The sequence below is a fragment of the Mangifera indica genome, chromosome 11, assembly GCF_011075055.1.
Source record: "Mangifera indica cultivar Alphonso chromosome 11, CATAS_Mindica_2.1, whole genome shotgun sequence".
In the NCBI taxonomy this organism is placed as follows: Eukaryota; Viridiplantae; Streptophyta; class Magnoliopsida; order Sapindales; family Anacardiaceae; genus Mangifera; species Mangifera indica.
The window spans coordinates 10,642,252-10,664,779 of NC_058147.1; the positions used below are offsets into that span (position 1 = coordinate 10,642,252).

The following is a 22,528-nucleotide window of genomic DNA, read 5'->3' on the forward strand; positions in this document are numbered from 1 at the left end:
TTTTAAACTATAAAATGATTATTATTTTTAGCTTAACTATCTTAAAATTACAAAGAGTTGTCAAATGTTATAAATTTATTAAGTTGATTTTGTCCTTCCAAATTCTAAAAGATTTTTTATTTTAGAAAATTGTACACCTTTTCAATAAGATTCTGGATAAATAGCCTTTAAAATTATCTACATCTGAAGTCACATTAAATGCTAAAAGTCTTGGCTTATCTAAGTGGGAATTCGAGACTTTTGAATTTGACTCTCTTGAAAGACAAAAGAAATCTACGTGTTCTTCTGTCCAAGGGCGGTGGGAAGATTTTGTTTTTCTAGATTGCTTCCGGGTGGTAGGGTAGGGTAATCTAGATTAAGTTTTTTGTTTCCTTTTTATGTATATTCAATTCTAAATAGAGGAGAACAGTAAAAAGGGGCTCTTACACTGTATCCTGCTGTTCATATTTTCCAACTTTGCAATGAAAATTTTTAGTTTCAAACTATCAATGCAACAAATACATACACGTAGTAGAACTATCCAATGAAATAACAACAAGTTATTCCCATCTTTGACGTTCGTTCAACTTGAGAAGTACATTTATACATAGAACAAGTGACAATTAAATTAATAAAAAAGAAAATAAAATAAAGATACAATCACACCGCACACTTTTGAGGCCAATACATTGGTAAAATATAGTTAATATCTAAAACAATTTTGTATATAACATGATACTGACTCGATAATATTAGGGTCAGTATTCTTCAACAATCATACTTTTTTTTATATTTTATAAATAATAATCAATGTATTTATTAAAGTGTTTTAGTTGAAAACGTTACCTAAGGGTCCCAAAGGGAGTCCCTTTGCATATCACAATTCCACTCATCATTCTCTTCAACCTCATTGGACAACATTATGGATTTCTGTAACATTAATTCTTCTTCCATCTGCAACCATGCATTCGGCGAATCCATTGGCGACTCATTTATTGCCTGGATTTGGCTCGGGGACAGTCTCACAGTGATGGGAGCCGAGTTGGTCCCATCTGAGTCCACACTATTCATACCACAACCTAGAGACGAATCCGCAGAACTAGCGGCAGTGTTATTTCTGTTACTTCTGAATTGTATGGCAGCTTCGTGGGCAGCCATACGGATGTCGTCGGAATTGGAGCTGGCCGGCCTGGGGAGAGAACTGGCCAGTTCCGGGAAATTCAGGCGGGCTTCACGCCCCCGGAAGAATAAAGCTGCAACATCGTAAGCTGCCGCTGCCATTTCTGCTGTCTCGAAACTCCCCAACCAGATTCGTGTTTTCGTTCCAGGCTCCCGAATTTCCGACACCCATTTGCCCCATTTCCGCTTCCGAACACCCCGGTAACACGACGGCGTCCCACCAAGAAGGCTACTCGTGCCACCTTGTGACTCCATTTACACTCAACTCAAATTTTCTGGAGAATGTTCAGGTAATTAAACAGTTGGATTTTTTTATTTGGGTAAGTTAAACAGTTGGATATTGAGAGGAATGGCGAGATGATCAGTAAGGCTTGGTACTGCTATTTATAAAATGCTGGAGGGACGGAGCTTCCAGGTAATTGCTGAAGTGATAGAAAATCTGGAAGCTGAATTACTTGAACCCAAAAAAGAATATAAAATGTGACGGAAGAACCAATTAAAGAATGACAAGTTGGAGAAGGAAACTGAGGAAAATATGGATTGGGGAGCAAGTGTAAACTGTTTGAAACGCGGTTTCATGAAGTTGGACCCATCGATGTATCCATTAGAGCTTTGATAACTTTTGAGTTAATAATATTACAACACTTGGTGAATTTTAGGACCTTCGTTTATTATATGTTCATATATGACATGTCAATGGCTAACCATATTATAAAGTTGTGTATTTGGGTGACGTAATCTGAGCACTAAATATAAATGACGTATTCGTATGGTATAAATGTGTGATTAATTTGATGGGATAAAATTGTGGTGAATTTGGATTGAAATTTGGGCTTTTTAGGCCGGTTGAGACTGACCATTGCATGCTCATTTTGGTCAAATCGATCATTAAATTGCAAAAAAATACTGAATTTGTTTTCCATGTTTTTATGATTTACCATAATTCTTATTCTTTTTCTCATTTTAGTAATCGCACTCCAATTTCTCTCAATTTTGGTGGTCATAGATTACATGCTGCATATTCACAGGCCTAAAACCAAACTCTGGGAATAATAAAATTTATGATGTAATTTGTATGGAAAACTTCTCTCCTCGTCATCAAACTACGTTTTGTCCGCGGATATTGAAATTTAACGTAACCATTATTTTATAGAATAAGATGCTTTCTTATCTAAACTTTAACTTTAACGGACAAAATATAAAATTATACACATCCTAAGATTTGTAAAAGGTTAAAAGAGCCTAGATGAACAGAAGACTTAAGTTCATTTACCAAGCACGAAGGGTTTGAAATTTTTAAATTTCAAATCACCCTCAAACTTTTTAACATTTCCATAACCCTCCAAAAATTTTGTGAACACCTTAATATTTTCAAACACTACAAGGTGCCCCCAAACTTTGGAAAAGAAAAATAAGGACAATAAGAATAAAAAAATAGAAAATAGAAAAAACATGAGAAAAAAAAGAAAATAGAAAAATTTATGTAAAATGACATTATGATCTTTCACTTAACAGAATTCACTAACAAAAGTGAAATATGGATAATAATTTGATGCATTGAAATTTACGAGGTGGAAATTTGTCATTTTAACAAGCCTTGGGTCGAGAATAGTCTTTTGACCTAAAGAGAACAAACAAAGTTATTTATTATCTTTTGCCTCTAAGTAGACTTATGCCTATAGACGTCAAGGGGTCGGGCAGGCCCCTCATACTATAGCAAGACCCACCCTTGCACGAGCCATAATTTTGTGAGTTGTTCTAAGGAACACATGTTGGGTGGGTTGTGCTAAGGGCCTATGGGTAAGGCTTGCTAGCGAATCTAACACAACTTGTAAAAAAAAAAAAAAAAAATTAAAAGAAGTAAAGAACTGTTGGGGAGAGGGGTGGTTCATCGCCCAATGAATCCCCAATGGTTCAATTTTTGAAGTGGTCATTCGGTCACCCAACAACTACTTGATTATTTTTTTAGGTTTTTAAACTAACTTATAAATACCCTCTCTAATTCATAATCTCTTCACACAATTCAACTTTCAACTCCATTCTCTCTCTCTCTCTCAATCAATTCTTAATTTTCCAAATTATTTTGTTTTAATTTCTTTTTAATATTTTGTCAATTTCTATATTTCCTTTCTCATTTAAATGAATTTAATCCTTTTGATTATTTTGATAATGAGAAAAATCAATATTTGAACAATGAAAATCATAGACACAACATGCACCACCACTAAAAAAAAAAAGAAAGTAAAAATCAATGGTGTGGAGACATTTTGATCAAATTGAAGAAAATATTAGTACTTGGTTCAACATGCAACATGCAAACACTATAATTTTTGTTTAACATGTACAAGTTCTGAGGCATCAGACATCTATATCGGCATATCAACAAACATTGTAAAAACTTTCACAACACTTAAGAGGGAAACAACAAATTGCATTCACAATATCGAGATTGGTTTGTAAATATTCTTTAGGAAATTCATCTGGTTTCGCAATAGGAGAAAAATGTACAGCTTCAAATATAGCCAAAAAGTTATGCCAAACTATATGTTAGGGTATGCTATCATCGTTGATTAACCTTTTTCTTATGATGATGATACTTTAACTGAATGGTTTTATGCAAAATAATGTTCAATAATCATTTAAAAGAGTTCCTATGAATACATTAAGATTTGACATAGTTAGAAAATTTGAATTAATGAAGATAATAACTATAAATAAACTAAGAAATTTCAGAAGTGTTATTTCAATGACTTCAAATTTATGGACATTTAGTAATCAAGATTTAAGTTAAATAATCATGATTTTAATTTGGATCAGGTTAGAGTTGAAAGTCTCTGATAAAAAACCTGAATTGACATGATACGAATATTATCCAATGACATAAACTGTCAAGTCTAAGAATACCCTTATAGTGGTGTAACCATGCGTCAAACATTAGCTAACATTTTTCATGAATATAAAAAAAATAAGGTATTTCTTTTTCTATTACATTTGATAATGCTAAATCAAATAATAAAGTTATCGAATTCATGATAAATAATTTAAGTTTACCTTTTGATGGTTAATTATTTCATGCTAGATTGTTTTGTTAGAAAATTTTCTGATATGGGTTAACATTAATTATACTTTTGGTTTAATAAAACTGGGTAATTGAATAATCTAATAAGAATTTCCAAATGGGTTTAACGATATATAAAAATAAGTCCAATACACTTAAAAATTATATCTAGGTAGACAACATTAATGTGAGTTTTAAGGTTTATTGAACATTTGATAAACTTTAATGTTTATTGGATCTTTGGTAGAAGGTTCATTAACCTACTATATATTGTCTAGGTTCTCATTCTGAAACCCAACATTATGACTTTTCTCATTGAAAGTTGTCATTCAGTAAGGTTTCAAGACTAAAAGATTAGTCACCTCAATGCAGGTAATCTCTATAACTTTATGAATTTTGACCCCATGATATTTCAGGTGTTTCTATAACCCGAAAGCTTTAATTTAGTATTTTATAACATATGCATAGATCTTGTGAAACAAAGGTTGCATGATTTTATTTAGTTTATACAAAATAAATCTTACATATGGTATTAGAGCCAAATGCATTAATTTATAAAATTTGAAAATTTTGAAATTGAAATCAAGATTAAAAATTTTGAAATTAGGGTTTGTTTGAAAATTCTTAAAACTAAATCTTACATATGGTATCAAAGCCAACTAGGATTTATTTGACTTAGGTTTGGTTTAGTTTTGAAATTATTGATTCAAAATTAATCCATTAAGAATTTGAAATTAGTTTTGATAATTTTGAATTAAGAATTGCCAAATTAAGCAATTCAGGGTTTAACTTGAATTTCAAATTAGATTTCAAACTGAATCATTGAAATATGAAATTAAATTGGATAATTCCTAATTTTGTATTTGGAATGTCGAATTTCAGCTTTGTGACTTCGATTTCTAATTACGACATTGTTTTCTAGTCAAAGTTTGACCTAAAACTTGTCGTATGCGGTAATCTTCCTATCTTGATTTGCAGCAAAATTGGAGGCGAATGAACCTTCTTCAATGTGAGTTGTTCCTTATGCCATCACCAACATCATATTGCATGCAAAAAGGTGAATAAACATCAACTATAACATCCATCAAATCCAATATCCATACATCTTATTGATAGGGATTCAATTTTCCTAAGAGATATGAAATAAGACAATACCTATGGGACATAAATGATAAGATTATAGGTTGACTTGATGGCACACTTGTAGATTAGGTATAGTCTGTCAATTGATGTATTTAGATAGAGAGAAATTGTTACAACTATGTGTTTGTCAATTGGCTAGGACTTACTAAAACATGAAGAGTTTGAAGATTGGGGTTCCTTGATTGATAAGTCAAGACTGCAAGCCTAGTGATTGGTAAAAATATAAGATTACAAGAACTAGAGAGTTTTAGAGATTGGTCATTAGAGTGGATACGATGATTCCCTTTTATTCAGTTGAGATCTGACAACCTTATAATGGAATAGAGATAAATGTGGGTTAGAAAAGGAAAGAGATAAATTTGATTAATGGATTATAGGATAGATTATTCCTACTTATTAAGTGTTTTTCACTCAACCTCCTTCCTTTTGATTTTTCAAGTGACAAATATAAAGGTGATGATAGCAAGGTAGTGAGTTAGTGATGGAGTGAAATACGATTGATGGACTCACAGATTGATAAAACTAATAGACATCCATTTTATGATGATTATGATTTATTTTTATGCACACGATGAATGTTATTTTATTATTTGATTTAGAGTTTGATAATAATCCTAGGGGATGATTATGAGATTTTATTATTATTATTATTATTATTAAAGACCAGAGCCATTTTAGATTTTATATAATATGAATGCCTGTTGATTTTAGAATACCTTTTGTATATTGAGATTGTTCTACATGCATGAATAGAGTTAGTAGCATTTTACCCTGAAGGATAAGACTTTTGGGGTGGGGTGTTACACAGTCTCTCTTTTTCCATGTACACATAACTACAATGTTATGGTTTCTGCACTATTCCAACTAGATGCTGGCAATCACACATACATATAGGCTAAAAAATTGTTCATCTACATCTCTAATCTATATTTTCCTATTTACAGCAATACAAAAACGTCCAATAATTCAATCCATTAACATTCATCATCAAAAAACAAGTTGCTACCCTAACATCATCTAAGACAACATCTCTAGTCATTCAATATAATATACACACATATTAACACTATTAAAATCTTTAGAAGTTTCTCATTAAGCCATTTATCAAGGAGGGAACATTCAATTGAATTCAATATAACGAAGATATCCATAATCATGGTTTTTGATCTAACAACAACAATGTCAAAGCTATGCATATATTTATTATCCATCTCAAACATCAGTTAACACGGATGAAACCATTATCATATTCTTGATAGAGATTTAGGGGCACAACTTCAGGCTTTCAATCATAACCCAACACTATCATAAGTTCTATATAATTAAAAGTCACCACTTACTTGTCCTTCGACACTCAAGCAAGCTCTTGGCATGGCTACGAGAATTCTGACTATCAACGACTCTGTTAGATGATTGAAAATCACTCATCTCACTACTCTTTCATTAGGGTGCAATTGGGGGTGAGAAAAATATGAAAGAATTAGGTCAAACATTCTTTTATTTTTGCCTCCTACTCATGACACATGGGCTTGTATCTACAATACATGGATGTGTGTCGTGTCACACAAGTAATGCCATATCCGATCTTGCCACATTCTTATCGTATCCAATATTTCAAATTTGGTTGATGATGCATGATCGTATGTGCCTCATCAAGGCAAGGCAACACCCAATCTTGTCATGATTCTTATCTTATTCAACACCCGATCTTGCCACGATTCTTAACTCAATAAAAAGGCAAGGAAAAAAACAACAATGCGCTTAGACTTATCTGTGGGTGTTACAATTATGCATGGGTGTACACTCTTAGGAGTTATGACCATACATCGCGATTATGACTAGTGGTTAATTAATGTGCACTAATGTTCGCTATCTACCAATACCACTCCTTATGCTCATGCATACCATCATTTCACGATCGTGCACCTAATATATGACGTACAAGCGTACCCCCCATAATGTACGACCATACATGACCTTATCACCCTACACCTATCGGCATACATCCTATGCACAGGAATATCGTCTTTTACTTGCACAATGTATGGGTATACATCCTTGAATGTACGGTCGTACACCATTGTCGAACTTTCTATCTTTAGCCTTTTTTGACATAACAGAATAATCTTTACACCTTAAATCATGCAAATAATGTCTCTAAACACCCTAGAACATGTTTCTCATATCAAAATCATCTTATAACCATCAATATTACATATTTACAATTGTCTCAACATTATTCATAAATTACATGCTTCTAACGTGATTTTTTAGGCTATTCACATCAACATATTAACAATCTCAACATTCTAACTACTCATACCATATGTACAAAACATGATTATCCATTACAGAGCACACTAAATAATCATACATGTTTAATCATTCAAAACTGAAAAACCAGCTTGCTTATATATTTGTTGTCTGATGATAAGCGAGTCTTCACCTAGTTGTGACTGCTCTAGTAACTTAAACCCTGTTTCAAAAAATCTCTAATCTTGCCAAAAGATCTCACACACTCTCTATTTTCTGTCTTTACTTTGTAAAGATAAGAATGCAAATAATTCTTAATCTTCACGCATCACCCTTTTTTATTTCACGCATATAACACCATGTACGGTTATGCAACCCTCATGCGTGGTAGTATTAGAAGTTTCATGGCAAAAACCACAATTTGTGATCACTAAAAATATCTTTATCCAAAATTCAAATGCTAAATCAGAATACCTTTAGACATACTTGTGGATATTACATGTGATCCACTAAAGGCCCACAAAGGCATAACAAAGGGCCTAGACCTTGAGATTCTAACAGGTTGATATGACCCACAAGGCCCACCAAACATCAGGCCTTAGCCCGATAGGACTTGTGAATTTGATGGCTTGCGCCAAATAAGGTACAACATGACTTGACAGGACTAACGGGCATTTCTACCTACTTTTACCATCCAAGTTTGATAATTAAATTTGTCCCTTAAGACTGATATATTTTTTTTTTTCGTTTATGAAACAATTCAAACATTTAGAAGTAAATCTTTCACTTACCTAATTAAGATAGCCTATGTTTTTTTTATTATTCAACTTTGAAGAAGGCTTGTCAATTAATCTGGGTGGGTATTCGGCCCGATTATCCGGCCAAAAGAAGTTTTTCAGGCTAATTAAAATTTGGCCTCACACGGGCCAAAGCAAAGACACTAATGATATTAGATTATGATCCACTTGTCCCATTATTCATGTCGGGTGAATTAATCAACCACTAATTAATGCCACATGTAAAAAAATAATATATCATAAATGTGATCACAAAGTATCTTCTATGTGAACACAACATTATCAACGCAATCTGTTCATGGTTTATGTAACAACGAGAGATTTGACAACAATTTCTATAACTCCAATACTTGTAGCTCGTCATTCCAGTCAACAAATACACCTCATTGATTTTTTTCATATAAAAATTGACCTTTTTTTCATATAAAAAATAAATATAAATATTTAAATTCTAATTGTTATGATTAATTCTAAAATTGAAATATTTTTTTAGTTGGATTTTAATTGATTTTTTAAAAAATTCTAACGAAATTGAATTTTGTTTAACTGACCCAAATTCAATCCAATTCGACTCAGCATTAATAACAATGTTTTCGTTACTATTTGTGTGGTATAATTCTTCAAAACACTACTGTTTTATTCTGACCTAATGGTCCCCAGCTGGACTTGCATGCATTGAATCTTACGTAACAACTTAAACTTCCTAATCAAACAAACTTGACTGGTTGTCTACGTCCTAGTGCATGAATGCAAGTTGAATACTTATCTGACAGGATACGCTTCTAGATCAAAAGAAATTATCTTATTATATATATATATTTATATCAGCACATTAATTATTAATTGATATATTAATATTCGTTATGGACATTTAATATTTACTATAAATATTAAATATAAGTCGATTTTCCCTTTTTCTTGAAAGCCATTCCGTTAGCCTGTCCACGTGGACATCGCAACCCTTTCTGATTTTCCTATTGGGAATAATAGTATGTGTTGTTTGAATTAATACCACTTAAAAATTTTTTAAATTAAATTAAATCATTTTATATTTTTAATCAAACCAAATTAAAATATATGTTTTTTATTTGATTTAGATTAGAGTTTGAATCTATTTAAATATTTCATTTTTAAATATATATTACTTAATAAAATTGATTAAATTATAATTTTTTAAAATATATATACAATACACATATAAAGAAAATGATAAAATAAATATAAAATAAAAAAGTTATATATATAATTAGTTATTAAAAAAATTTATTAGATATAATTATATATATTTTTAAAATATATATTTACAATTTAGTTTAATTTAAAAAACATCAAATCACAATTCAAACTAAAAACTATTTTTTAAAAATTTTTTTATCAAAATTAAATTATTTTATAAATTAAATCCATTTTAAATAGTTTAATTTAAATCTAAATTATTTGGGTTGTATTATTGCAGAAGGAGGATCGTACACGTGTTTATAACTGAATACGTTACCACGTGTAATACAACAAGTGGAATTGCTCGATGAGGCAGAACTGGAGCAACAAATGAGAAAGAGTGTTCAACAGTGGACACGTGGCAAACGAAGGAAGTAGATTGGTGTGTGAGTTGCTTTTTCTCTAGGGGAAAAATAGCAATTGACAGATAATACTTTTTATCATAAGTAATAATTTTATTTGATATATTTTATAATTTTTAATTAAAAATCTTAATTATATAATTAATAAAAAATTATTAAACTCCTTTTCTAGTTACTTGTTATTTACCATTAATTAATTATTAATTTGAAAATTTAAGATTAAATAAAGAGATTTTTTTCCAGAAATATGTATTTCATTTTCAGAATATTAAGACCTGTAAATCAACTATTTTTTTTTAATTTTTGATAAAAGGAAGAATTAACTGAATTAACTTGTTTTAGGCCTTGGTGTGTTGAGCAACTATTCACTAATCTTTTGATTTGGACTCAAAATTTTTGTTTTAGTTTTGTCTTGGCAAACTGTCATTCTTTTAGGAAAGTGCTTGAGGAAAAATGATTAAGTGCATTGTGAGGCACAACGATTCAACTGAGTTGATTTGTTTTACTGATTGCATTTCAAATTGAATGCTGATCAGAGAATGGAAATATGAAAATCGTGTTACAGACCTTTGTCTGATTATTATTTTTTCCTTTTTCTGTTGCTGTTCTTGTAAGCAGGTTGTGTCTCTAGATTTCTTTGTCAGGATTCAGTCTCTTTCGGAAGATTTTCTGCCGAGTCCCTGGCATCGGAAAAATGGTCAGCTTTCAGTCAGAACATGTATCCGGAGAAGCTCCAGAAGTTCAAGCACCCTGGATTAGTTGCTCAGAAGAAGGCATATTTTGAAGAATACTTACAGAAGGATTAGAGCTATGGGGGAAAAGGACAATGTCCCACCCAAATTTTAGTTGAATTTCCAAATCACACCCATGATAGACGAAAAACCCAAATATCCACCCATGGGCTAACTGTTGTTCAAATTTTCAGTTAAAGACAAGGGTAAAATCGTTATTTTATCTATAAACCTTAAAACTTTGAAATTTTTACATTTCTCCCTACAAGTTTTTAAAACTAATACTTCAATTCATCCTCAAAGTTTAAAAAGTTTAATTTCACCCCTAGGGTTTGCTTTCTTCTCCAGCCACATCATTCTAACCGATGGCCGACGCTATCTATTGATCTTCCATCTCCAGCTATCAAGGACAACTAAGGACAATCCTTTGTCGTCCGGATCTAGACAACGAAGCGTCGTCTAGATCTACAAGAAGAGACAAAGGATGACGTTTCGTCATCCTTCATCGCATCATCCAGACGTGACAACGAAGCATCGTCCTTCATTGTTTGGGTGACACGACGAAGCGTAATCCTTTGTCTCTTCTTATAGTACTGGACGATGCTTCATCATCCAGATCTTGACGACAAAGGGTCATCCCTCGTCATCCTTAGTAACCGAAGATAAAAGATCGGTGCAAAGCGTCGGCCGTCAGTTGGAATGATGATGGTCGAAGAAGGAAGCAAACTCTAGGGGTGAAATCTAAACTTTTCAAACTTTGAGGATGGGTTGAAGTGCTAGTTTTAAAATCTAGGGGGATGACAAAAATTTCAAAGTTTTAAGGTTTATAGATAAAATGATGATTTTACCCCTACCTTTAACTGAAAATTTGAATGGTAGTTAATCTATAGGTGAGTGTTTAAGTTTTTCAACTGACGGGGGTAAAATTTTGAGATTAAGCTAAAATTTGGGTGGGAAATAGTTCTTTTCCCGAGCGATGAAGGCACTGCAAGCAGAACAGCAAGAATTATACAACCTGATGCTTGTCAAAAGAGCAAGAGAATGCTAATTCAACACCGATTGCCTACAGTAATATGACTAGTAATCTGAAAACATCTTCAGGAATTCTTGTGGAACAGCCATATCAAGCAACCGAAGAAAGAAAAAGACACTCTAGGGAATCAGTCTTGATGAATAAAAGGAGTATATGGTTGCCCGTTATTAAAGCAAAAAGTTCTATTAAAAAGGCTTCTCAATTGCAAAAGCTGTCAATTAGTAGCTTGAAAACTGCCCAAAAGAATAACCATGTCTCTGCACAGTCGACCAAAAAGAAAACCAGCCGAAGAAGCTCAGAAAATTATGCATTTTTTGTTTTGAAAAAGGGTAAATGTTACATATACGATTTGTGCAAAGTTGCAAGGTCGAGACTTGTGTTCAAACTTTTGGGCCGCATCTATGGTTTGAATTTAAATTTACTTTGTGTTTTAACGTTAAATTATTGCAATTTCACTCTTTAAGTTGCTTGTACGGCGGAAAGCTGCAAGTCTGAGAGTAGCCTTCTTACAAGTTAGAAAAGTGATCCTAAATCTTCAAGAAAGATAATTCCCTGTATTCAATGCTATTATCAAATGCTAAAATCAGCCTACAGTTTTACCAAGTTTTAGAGTATCCAAAAGTTAAATAAATGTTGCTAGATTCAATCATTGATCAAACGGATTATCACTGAAACCTGAAAAGCTAGTTCAGTTTGATCCATGTATCTACTAGTTAAAGTAGTTCCCGGTGGTCCTTGTGCTATAAATTCTTGTATATTATCAGTTTTTTATATGAAAGCAACATGAAAACTGGGTTTCAATGCACTTTAGAGTTACTGAATGATGCTAGTTACATACAGAGTTGGTATGTCTAATATAGTTCTACAGATATTTGCAAGTTCTCATTCTTATTTGATCAGGACGGGTAGTTTCACAGAACGAGAAAAGTTGAATGAAGCCTTCTATGTTTCTAGGGGCATGATTTCAGCTTGTAATATATCAATGCCCCTGGAAACACTTTTCTTCGAATTATCTCCTCTTACATAGCCTGTCAACTGCATATTTTTTGCTCATTCAACTTCGCTGAGTATCTGCTTCAAAAATTCTCTCCCTTGCTTTTGATGCCTGCAATATCCACACATCAAATTAGGCTCAACATCCAAAGTCCCGAATTACTTGTTTGTCTGTGACTATTCAAAGTTATATTTTGTAGTATTAAACAATCTGGTCAGTCGGCAAGTTTCAGATGTTAGTGCACAAGGCAACTTCCCTAAATCAAAGGATTTCTACTGAAAGTAATTCTCCTAATTGCAGCATAATTGGTTTGTAAAATTTTGTAATATTTTACTTTCAATAGTTGACTATGAGTTGTAGATTTGTATAAATATATATTCTCTGTTAATAGAATATGTGTACAATCACACCAATAATTATATGGTATTACAGCAATGATCCTCTCTTCATTCTTCCTCTTTTGTCGAATCCTCACTTTCTCACAGCACAATTCTACCGTGACCAATCCTTCACTTCCCACCTCTCACGCCTTGACTAATCCTTCTCTTTCCGCTACTCACACTAACTACTCTTTCTCTGTTAAACTCACACCGAAAACTTTCTTGGCATGGGAAACTTGATTTCTTCCAAATAGCTCCAGAATTTACTAATCCTGCTCTCATAGATGCTACACAATAGATTCCTAATCCGGAACTTACTCTTTGGTTCATAAAGGACCAACTAGTACTATCTTGGCTTTTATTCTCACTCACAAAACAAGTGTTTCTTCAAGTAGTGAACCTTACCTCACCCTTTGAAGTTTGGACTGCTCTCTCATGTACATATGGATCTTCCTCTCACAATCGCCACCTGCAACTATTCATTAAACTTAATAATTACAAGCGCAACAATATGTCAATTGGGGAATTTCTCAAAGGCATCAAGATTTTTGTTGATGAACTTGTCACAGTAGGCACACCTTTAAAGCCTGCACAATAGTGATGTTATTAAGTTTCCTACAATTTGCACTGTTCTTGCTTTAGGTGCATCATATGGTAGAATTTGAGAAAACATAACAAATCTAATGCCTTTCTTCATGATGCCCATTTTATGACTCAACCTTTAGGTCTGACTGGTCAGGACCATGCCCATTTTGCATGCAAGCTCAAGAAAAGCGTATATGGGCTCAGTCAGGCCCCATGGGCTTAGTTCAAAACACGATAAGTTCTTTTATTCTCAAGATAGGCTTTGTTGCATCCAAGGCTGACACATGATTATTCATCTTTCACCAAAACTCTAATGCACTTAATTTACTAGTTTATATTGATCATCTAGTTCTTCCTAGTTTAAATCCCTCCTTAATTGATACTTTTGTGAACCAACTTAAGCAGGAATTTCTAGTCCATGATCTTGGCTCTTTGCATTATTTCTTAGGACTTGAGGTGTAGCACATTGGCTTTGCGATTACTCTATCACAAGCAAAAGTACACTCATGATCTCTTCAAAACAAAATTGGAAAGTGTCTAGCCTTGCTTTACTCTCATGTCTACCTTGATGGCTCTATTTAAAACACAATGGACTTCTCTCTTGGATTTAGAGTTGTGTAGGCAAACTGATGACGTTCTTCAGAATGTCACTCTTTCTAATATCGAACATTGTTTTTGTACTCAATTGTCTTTATCAATTCATGCAAAATCCAACTGATAATCATTAGAATGTTGTTAGGCAGGGTCGAACTCACATCAAGATAGCTTAAGCTCGAAAACTAATTTGGCTTGGCTTGATTCGACTCATTTCAAATTTGAATCGAGTTCAAGCTAAGAGATTGAATAAACTAAGCCAAACTCGGCTAGAGAGAGTTTGGCTTGGTCAGACTTGTAAGCTAGGTGGACGGCTTGATTAGATTCAAACATGACTTGTAATTTGATTTGAATTATGTTAAACAATTGTTAAAAGCATATCGTTTTACCTATTATTATATAAAACAATATCGTTTTGTCAATAAATCATAAATTTGAACCATGAGTTTGAACAATAAATCCAAGTCACATATTTGAACCATAAACTTGAGTTGAACTCCAACTAAACTTGAGTGAAATTATTTTCATTTAAAGTGAACTAGAACCATCTTTAATTTTAGCTTGTCAAACTCAAATTAAACTTAAACCAAAAAGTTTTTTAACTCGGCTCAATTCATATCCACCGCTATTAGCAATTGACTTTTTCACTATCTCAAATATTCTATTACCTACACACTCAACTTTGATAAATGCAAGATATTGTAACTTCATTGCTTTTCTAATAGCAATTAAACAAATTGTCAAGATGATCGATGTTCAACCTTAGGCTTTGCTATCTGTCTAAGGTCCAATCTCATCTCCCATATGCTAAGAAACTACCAATATTGTATTATGCTCCCTTGCACAAAGTGAACACAAGCCCATTGTCATTGGCTCAATTGAAATGTCATGGCTTCAGACTCTCTTTGTCGATTTGGGTATCCTCTTACCTCTCCAATTGTATTGTGGTGTAATAATGTTGGAGTTATCTACTTAATTGCACATCCTATTTTAAAATTGAGTAGAATTCTGTTCAACAGCAAGTAGCTTTTGGTAATATATTAGCTTGCTTTGTCTATTCAGAAGATCAATTTCCTAATATCTTCACTGAAAATCCTGCAACATGATCTCTTCTTCATCATCAAGACAGGCTTCGGTTGTCCACTAAGCCTCAACTTAAGGAAAGTGTTAGTGTACAAGGCAACTTCCATGAATCATAGGATTTCTACTTATAGTAATTCTCCTAATTGTAGCATAATTTGTATACAAACACAATAGTGAGTCATTAATTGACAGTCCTTGTGGGTTAGGTCGGCCCACAAGTAGCTAGGGCCATGGCACGACCCAAGGTCTATTGGGTCATGCTTTCATCAGCCCTTAACGACCGGGTGCATGCTTTTGCAGGCCAACTTGCCTAATTATATTTTTTTAATTTTTAATTATTTATTGTTTTTAAAGGGTCCAACATCAAAACCCAGCATAACTCAAATGCTCTGCGGGCCTAATATAACCCATAATTTTGTGGGTAATGCGGCCCCTTTGACATTTCGGTTGCAAATATTATGCAATATTTTACTCGGCGTTACTCTAAAATAGTTGACTATAGAGTATGTGTGAAGTTACACTAATAACTATATCAGAAACAAGAAATTCATGAGGAAGAAAAGTCTGATATTAGAAACCTGTTTTTGCCAATCCGTGAAGATTGTTCTGAGACCTAGAAAAGCCGCTTGTACAGAAGAGGCTGTAGCAAGTCCAATCAAAAGACCCTTCCCATTCAAGTGTAAAACGAAGGCCAATATTGCAGCAACTGGAATTCCTACCAGATAATATGCTCCAAGATTTACATAAGCTCCTAAATTTTGCCACCCACTTCCTCTTGCAACCCCTGTCACATGATACTAAATATTTAATCATGTTGCTTAAGCTACTAATGCACCAAGGAAAGATTAAGATCTCCACCAGGACATGCTTCAGCAACTGTCCCGTCAGGAGAAAAGGATATCCGGTGGTATATAACTATGATTTTAACCTCAGGAGATAGATTTGATTAGATTTTTTGTGATGGAAGTAAGAGGTTTGGAGATCAAATCATGCTGCCAATGAACCAATATCTCAGAGGGTTAATTCGATGTAAAGAAATTTAAAATTTTTTTTTTTTGGTAAGTAAAAGAAATTTAACTTGAAAAAGGAAAGAAAACAAACCTGAGAGTACTGCTTGTAAGCTGTCCGTGACGATGCAGAGACATAGAAAAGGACCCATTTTTGCCACCTGATTTACAATTGCTTTGGTATTGCTTAATGCATATCCCAAAATGTGGCGACAGAAGAAGAGAGTTGTGCTTACAAGGACCACCTCAGTGACTGCAAGAACCATTATGGCACAAACAGCCATTTTTGCTGCCTGAGGATTACCAGCTCCAAGTTCATTGGAAACTCTAGTGCTACGAATTGGCAGATTCAATCATTGTCAATGTATCAAATCAGCTTTATTTGATATCATTTGTCGATATTGTGCTTAAGAGTCTAGTTTAGAGCAAACCTTGCAGTAGCCCCAAATCCATATGGTATAAAGTAGTGCAGATAAGTAATGGTAAAGCTGTTAACAAGGAGTCACAAGTCAGAATCCATATTTTTGGTTTGTCGTCGAGAGTCTTAAGAGGATCGAAATGCCATGTACTCGATGGATTAAATACTATAAATAAGCATACATACCATATGGAAAGCATTGAAGTCTCAAGTTCTGGATTAGGCAGCAACCCAGACAGCAAAATGAGAACCTCATAGGACCACCATTCAGGACTGTTAAAAGTGTTTGGCATGAAAGAAAATATCAGGAACCCAAAACCCGAAAAGGATGAAGAAAACTAAAATCTTGTTAAAAAGGATTAAGTGAAAAAAATTGCCAAGTCATTATAGCAGAAGGCACTGCAAATTTGAAGAACTCTTTGATGCTTAAGAACATATCCTTGGAGAGCGCAGCACGAGTTTTTTCACATCTTGACGAGTGTTTCATGTAAAATCCAAGAAGGAATACATTCAACCAGTATGATATACCAATAGCTAATGCTGCTCCAATACTTCCCAGTTTAAACTTAAACACCATTGCCCAACAAAGAGGTATGTGAAAAAACAAAGTTACACGAGAGCTAATGAGCATCGGATGGATCAAGCTTTGGGTCTGGAAATACCGGATCAAAGCTTGAAGTACAGCATATGAGAAAAGGTTTGGAATGAGGCAAACCGAGTACTTTTGCGCGACTTTTGCGATTGCAGGATCCTGGTCTATAAGTATCAATAGCTTGTCTGTGAAGAGCCACAGGACTGAAATTGGAAAGCAAACCAGAATGAGTGATATGATCGCACAGTAAGTATAAGTTCCAAGCTTCTGATATTGTTCAGCTCCATAGGCTTGTCCACATAGAGTCTCCAACGCACCAGCCATTCCAAACTGCTCAGAATTTTACAAAATTCAAACTTCAGAAATGCCAATAGGCTTGCTGGAAATGCCAAAAATTAAGAAAGAGTGGTTTACAAGGAAACTGAAGCCGGTTACACTTGTGAAAGAGGTGGCTATGGAGACTCCGGCGAGGGCGAGTTCATCAACGTGTCCCACCATTATCACTGCAACAACCTGCAAGAGATACTGCAACACAGTGACTGCAACCATTGGTGCTGCTATGAAGCTCACCCTCTTTAGTTCTTTCATTGAAACCATCCATCTGCTGCTCATTTTCTCTATTTTATTAATCTGGCAACAGAAATTCTAGTACATAAAAAAATAGATGTTAGTCTCTATACAATGCACAAACATGCCTGGAATTCTTCTTTATTTAGCAAAGTGATTGATTGATAGATAGTACATAGAGCATGGCTAACATAATGAAAAATGTTAATGGAATGGCCAAAGGACTTACCCAACATGTGACACTTTTTCCAATTTTTTAACTAATAATTTTAAAAAATTCAAACATGTATTTATTTTATAAATTTTCTTATTATTATAAGTGATAAAATTATTATTTTAAAAAATAATTTATTCTTATTTGACATTTTAATTTTGAAAACTAATAATTTTTGTTATAACTTAATTTTAAAGAGTTACTTTTTAACCTCCACCTTCTAGGATTCCTAGAGTTTTTATATATTTTAAAGGTAATAGTCATTTTCTCAAAATTCAAAATATTATATTTATACTCTCAAAAATTCATTCTCTCTTTATGGCGATCATTTTTCTCGATAATTCACTTTGACGTATGATCAACCATTAGGATGATACCTCTTCTCTCTCTCTCTCTCTCTCTGATGGGTTTTCGAAATGAAAACCACAAAAAATCTAATCAAAATAGTTAGATTTGTCATGAGCGATCTGTACAACAATTGATGCACAAATTGGTCGAATCATATCCAAGAATGTGTGACGTCCTCCTTGTCAACTAAGAAATTTCGGTTAGTAACTATATTAATTTATCTAACATGTGTTAGTTGGTAACACCTAGATCTCATTAAATATGTTGCAGGTAGGGATGACAACAGGGAGGGACGGGGAGGGGATATCAATCCCTGTTCCCGTTACGGGGATAACAAAGAATCCCTGTCCCTGCGGGGAAAAATCCCCTCCCCATACCTGTAAATATAGATCTGGTCCAAAATTATAGCTCAAAATGGTGACTCAAGAAAACTGAAACTTAACTAAATCCTTCTAACATGTAAACACCAACATTCACAAAAGTCTCATAAATTTCATTTTTGACAAATATCTTCAAGTTAGATACTTTGTTTACATAATGGATACAAAAATAAATTACTCAAAAATTGAACTAATCCCTTTGGGGGCAGTTAAATTAACTTATAATATATCTCACTTGTCTTCCAGAGCCTCACAAATTCTTGCAATGCAGCGAGCGACACTCATTGGATAGCCAGAAACTGGATAACAAATAATAGTAATAAAATGAGAAACACCACATTATTAGCTCCAACACCACAATGATGTCAAAGAACACCATAAAAACTATTATAGTTTTTCCTTCTTCCTTTTTCTTCGGTTTTGGATTGAGTAAGATTATGTATATTAATAATAAGTACTAATTTATATACTTCGATGACATATCAATATGTGATTGATTGTTATTTCATTTTTAATTCAGATAATTCAATCACATAATGATACGTCATCTTTAGTACGTAGATTAGCACTCATTATTAGTACATATAGTTTTTTTAATTTTTTAAAGAGGACTTAGCAAAAACAAGAAAAAAAAATTTGAAAAAGGAAAGGGAAAAAAAAACTTATGGAACCAGTCATATCATATGCATTTAAGATGTATATTCACTATAGGACTTATGAAGAAAAAGGAGGAAAAAACAAACATTATTGAGCAGGGAAAAAGCAATATCCCAAAAACTTATTAGCTATTAAGTCATCTGTATAATCCAACTCAATCTTCCCATGGGCCATTGCACCAACCTGGAAATGCATATGATATTAGATCATAAGGACTAAAAGTTTATATCAGAAAATCAAAATCCACTTACATGTCAAACATCAAGATTGGATAGTGAAACTCAAATCCATGTCATCAATTATCAACTACAACACATATAAAAAAATAGGTAATAAATTCTTGCAATATTTTAAAAACCAATATTTTAGAGATTAATGAAAAATACTTACTATCTTCTGAATCATTATCATCGTAGATTGTCGAACAAGACTCTTCACCTTTTAAGAAAATAAAAAAAATTAAAGACAAAATCTAATAATTATAAACTTTATATTAAAATTGATAAAAATTCATTTTATTACCTTTTAAGTTAGCCCATAACCAATTTTGAGAACACATCAATGCTTCCAATGTACCTGAATGAAGTCTATTGCGATGTGGACTTATTACCTTTCCAGCAGTGCTAAAAGCAGACTTAGAAGCAACAGTAGAGACTGGAATAGCAAGAATATCTCGAGCAATCCTCTGCAAGGTTGGATATTTAGGCCCATTTAACTTCCACCAAGTCAATATATCAAAGTCTGGACTCCTAGGTAAAAGTTGCTCCTCTAAATAACATTCCAGTTCTGACTTTCTCAAGATATTACTTGATTCTTGTTCAATAAACATATCAAAATCTGCTAGATACTCTTCATCACCACAAAAACTAGATTGAGAAGAAGATGAAGCAAACAAAGTTTGACTTGTACTACTTCCATGCCCTGGTTGATATTCATAAAGCAAATCATGACAATATTGTTGAATTCTAATTATTTCATCTTTGCCATCATCTCCATATATCAAAGGAAAAAAATAATCCAACAATTTCATTTTGAATCTAGGGTCTAAAACAATGGCCACCCCCATAACACCATGAATCACACTCCAATATTTGTTAAATTTTTCAATCATTTGTGCAGCCATCTTCTTTATCATAACATTCTCACACATGAGCCATTTTGTCAAATGAATTTTGATTTGACAAATTTTAGGGAAATATTCATTTGCAGTCGGAAATTTAGTATCAGAGAATAGTAGAGTGACATTGTAAAATACTTCCAATTTTCCACAAATATCTTGTATCAAATCCCATTCTTCCTCCATTGGTAAACATTTATATTGTGGCTCACGAAGCTTTAACCGAGAAAAAACTTCTTTGTAAATCAAAGCAGTATTAAGCATAAGATAAGTTGAGTTCCAACGACTCTTACAATCAAGAGACAACTTCTTTGTACTTTGAATGCCTAACTGATTGACTGCTTCCTCAAATTTTTGCTCCCTTTTAGGTGATGCTCTCCAAAAGGAAACACTCTCTCGAATCTTTGCAATTTCATCACTAATTATAGATAAACCATCTTGAACAATTAAATTGAGAATGTGAGCACAACAATGCATATGAAAGAATGAACCATAAAGCATAAGTGATGAACGTGGCAATTTATTCAAGATATCATCAATAATTACATCATTAGTGGAACAATTGTCCACAGTCAATGTGGACAATTTTCTATCAATATTCCACTCATAAAAGCAATCAACCAATATCTCAGAAATCACATCTTTTGTATATGGGGCAGGAACATAAACAAACCTACAATTCAAATAGAAAATTGTTTACTGAATACATATATATGTATGAATGTATATATTAACAAAATATATTAAAAGATATTAAACAAAAAAAAATTACCTTATAAGTCGATTTTGTAACTCCCATTTGTTGTCGATAAAGTGGGCTGTAATAGTCATGTACCCTTTGTTTTGGTTGCTTACAGTCCACAAATCACACGTGATTGCAATTCTCCCAAAATTTTTGTTTAACAATTTCATTGTCTTGCCCTTTTCAACATCATAAATGTTCATTATGTCCTTCTTAATGGTGTTTCTAGAGACCATCTTGAACAAAGGTTGAATGGTGTTACAAAATCTCCTAAACCCATAATGATCTACTATGCTTAAAGGATATTCATGCAATATAATCATATTTGCAAGGTCTTTTCTACTATGCTTAACAATTGATTTACACCTTCCAGTAGGATCAGTAACAAGAGAGTTGTCAGGTGCATTTTGAAGAGGGCTTGAACAAGAACTATCCAACTCCTGACTTGATTTATTACTTTCATCAACAGACAATTGCATCTGATTACTTCCTACCAGAGTTCCAGTATGAGGACCACTTTCAGAAGATGTTAGTTTTTTAAAGGATTGAGAATTTTGCATGTTAACATCTTCAATATTTTTTCTTTTATTAACCAAAGAGTTTTCAGCAGACATTCCTATCAAATAGTCCAAAATTTAGAATATAAGTTAATATAGAACATAAATATTAAAACCCATAATACGAATCACAATCAATAAACTTTACGTATACTAAAACTAAGTTCAAAAAATTTAATGAAGCTTCTTTATCAAACTAGAATGTAATAGTTAAACATCAGACTTGAAGAATAATATTTATGTAGCTGCACAATAACCAGGCCAAACATAAAAAAATTCTCATCTTTTTTTATTAAATTAACTCTCCTTAGAAAAAGCATAAAGATTGATCCTTTGATAGTGAAGTAAAAGTACCAAATCAGTGGATCAGCTTTTGTATTCCCTTATTATCTACTGGTTTAGCAGTAAAGGAATTAGTCAAACCCCTATCACTTCTCAAAGAAATTAACACTAAGGACAAAAAAACAAAACAGGATATCCACTAGGAATGGATTCAAACCGAACCAGCTCAAATTGGGCTTGATAGTTGATTCGAACAAA

At 33.1% G+C, this 22,528-nt stretch overlaps 2 protein-coding genes across 6 annotated transcripts; both read right to left on the reverse strand.

Moving 5' to 3' along the window:
- Nucleotides 1–517: 517 nt before the first annotated feature.
- Nucleotides 518–1,637, reverse strand: LOC123229202 (ethylene-responsive transcription factor ERF021). The gene has a single exon (XM_044654850.1). It carries the CDS (start codon nucleotides 1,411–1,413, stop codon nucleotides 826–828), a length of 588 nt encoding a protein of 195 aa, XP_044510785.1. The 5' UTR covers nucleotides 1,414–1,637; the 3' UTR covers nucleotides 518–825.
- A 10,912-nt stretch (nucleotides 1,638–12,549) lies between these two features.
- Nucleotides 12,550–19,211, reverse strand: LOC123230146 (protein DETOXIFICATION 8-like). 5 transcript variants are annotated; one of them, XM_044656277.1, is made up of 9 exons: nucleotides 19,151–19,211; nucleotides 17,821–18,051; nucleotides 17,192–17,736; nucleotides 17,001–17,087; nucleotides 16,828–16,884; nucleotides 16,491–16,729; nucleotides 15,968–16,173; nucleotides 13,533–13,596; nucleotides 12,771–12,858 (listed from the first exon to the last, which is right to left on the reverse strand). In XM_044656277.1, exons 2-8 carry the CDS (start codon nucleotides 18,016–18,018, stop codon nucleotides 13,561–13,563), a joined length of 1,368 nt encoding a protein of 455 aa, XP_044512212.1. In that variant the 5' UTR covers nucleotides 18,019–18,051; nucleotides 19,151–19,211; the 3' UTR covers nucleotides 12,771–12,858; nucleotides 13,533–13,560. The 5 variants fall into 5 exon arrangements, 4 of the variants coding, with proteins under 4 accessions (XP_044512209.1, XP_044512212.1, XP_044512210.1 ...); XM_044656275.1 differs by having other exon boundaries at nucleotides 13,533–13,602; XM_044656274.1 differs by lacking the exon at nucleotides 13,533–13,596 and having other exon boundaries at nucleotides 12,550–12,858.
- Between the last annotated feature and the right edge of the window lie 3,317 nt (nucleotides 19,212–22,528).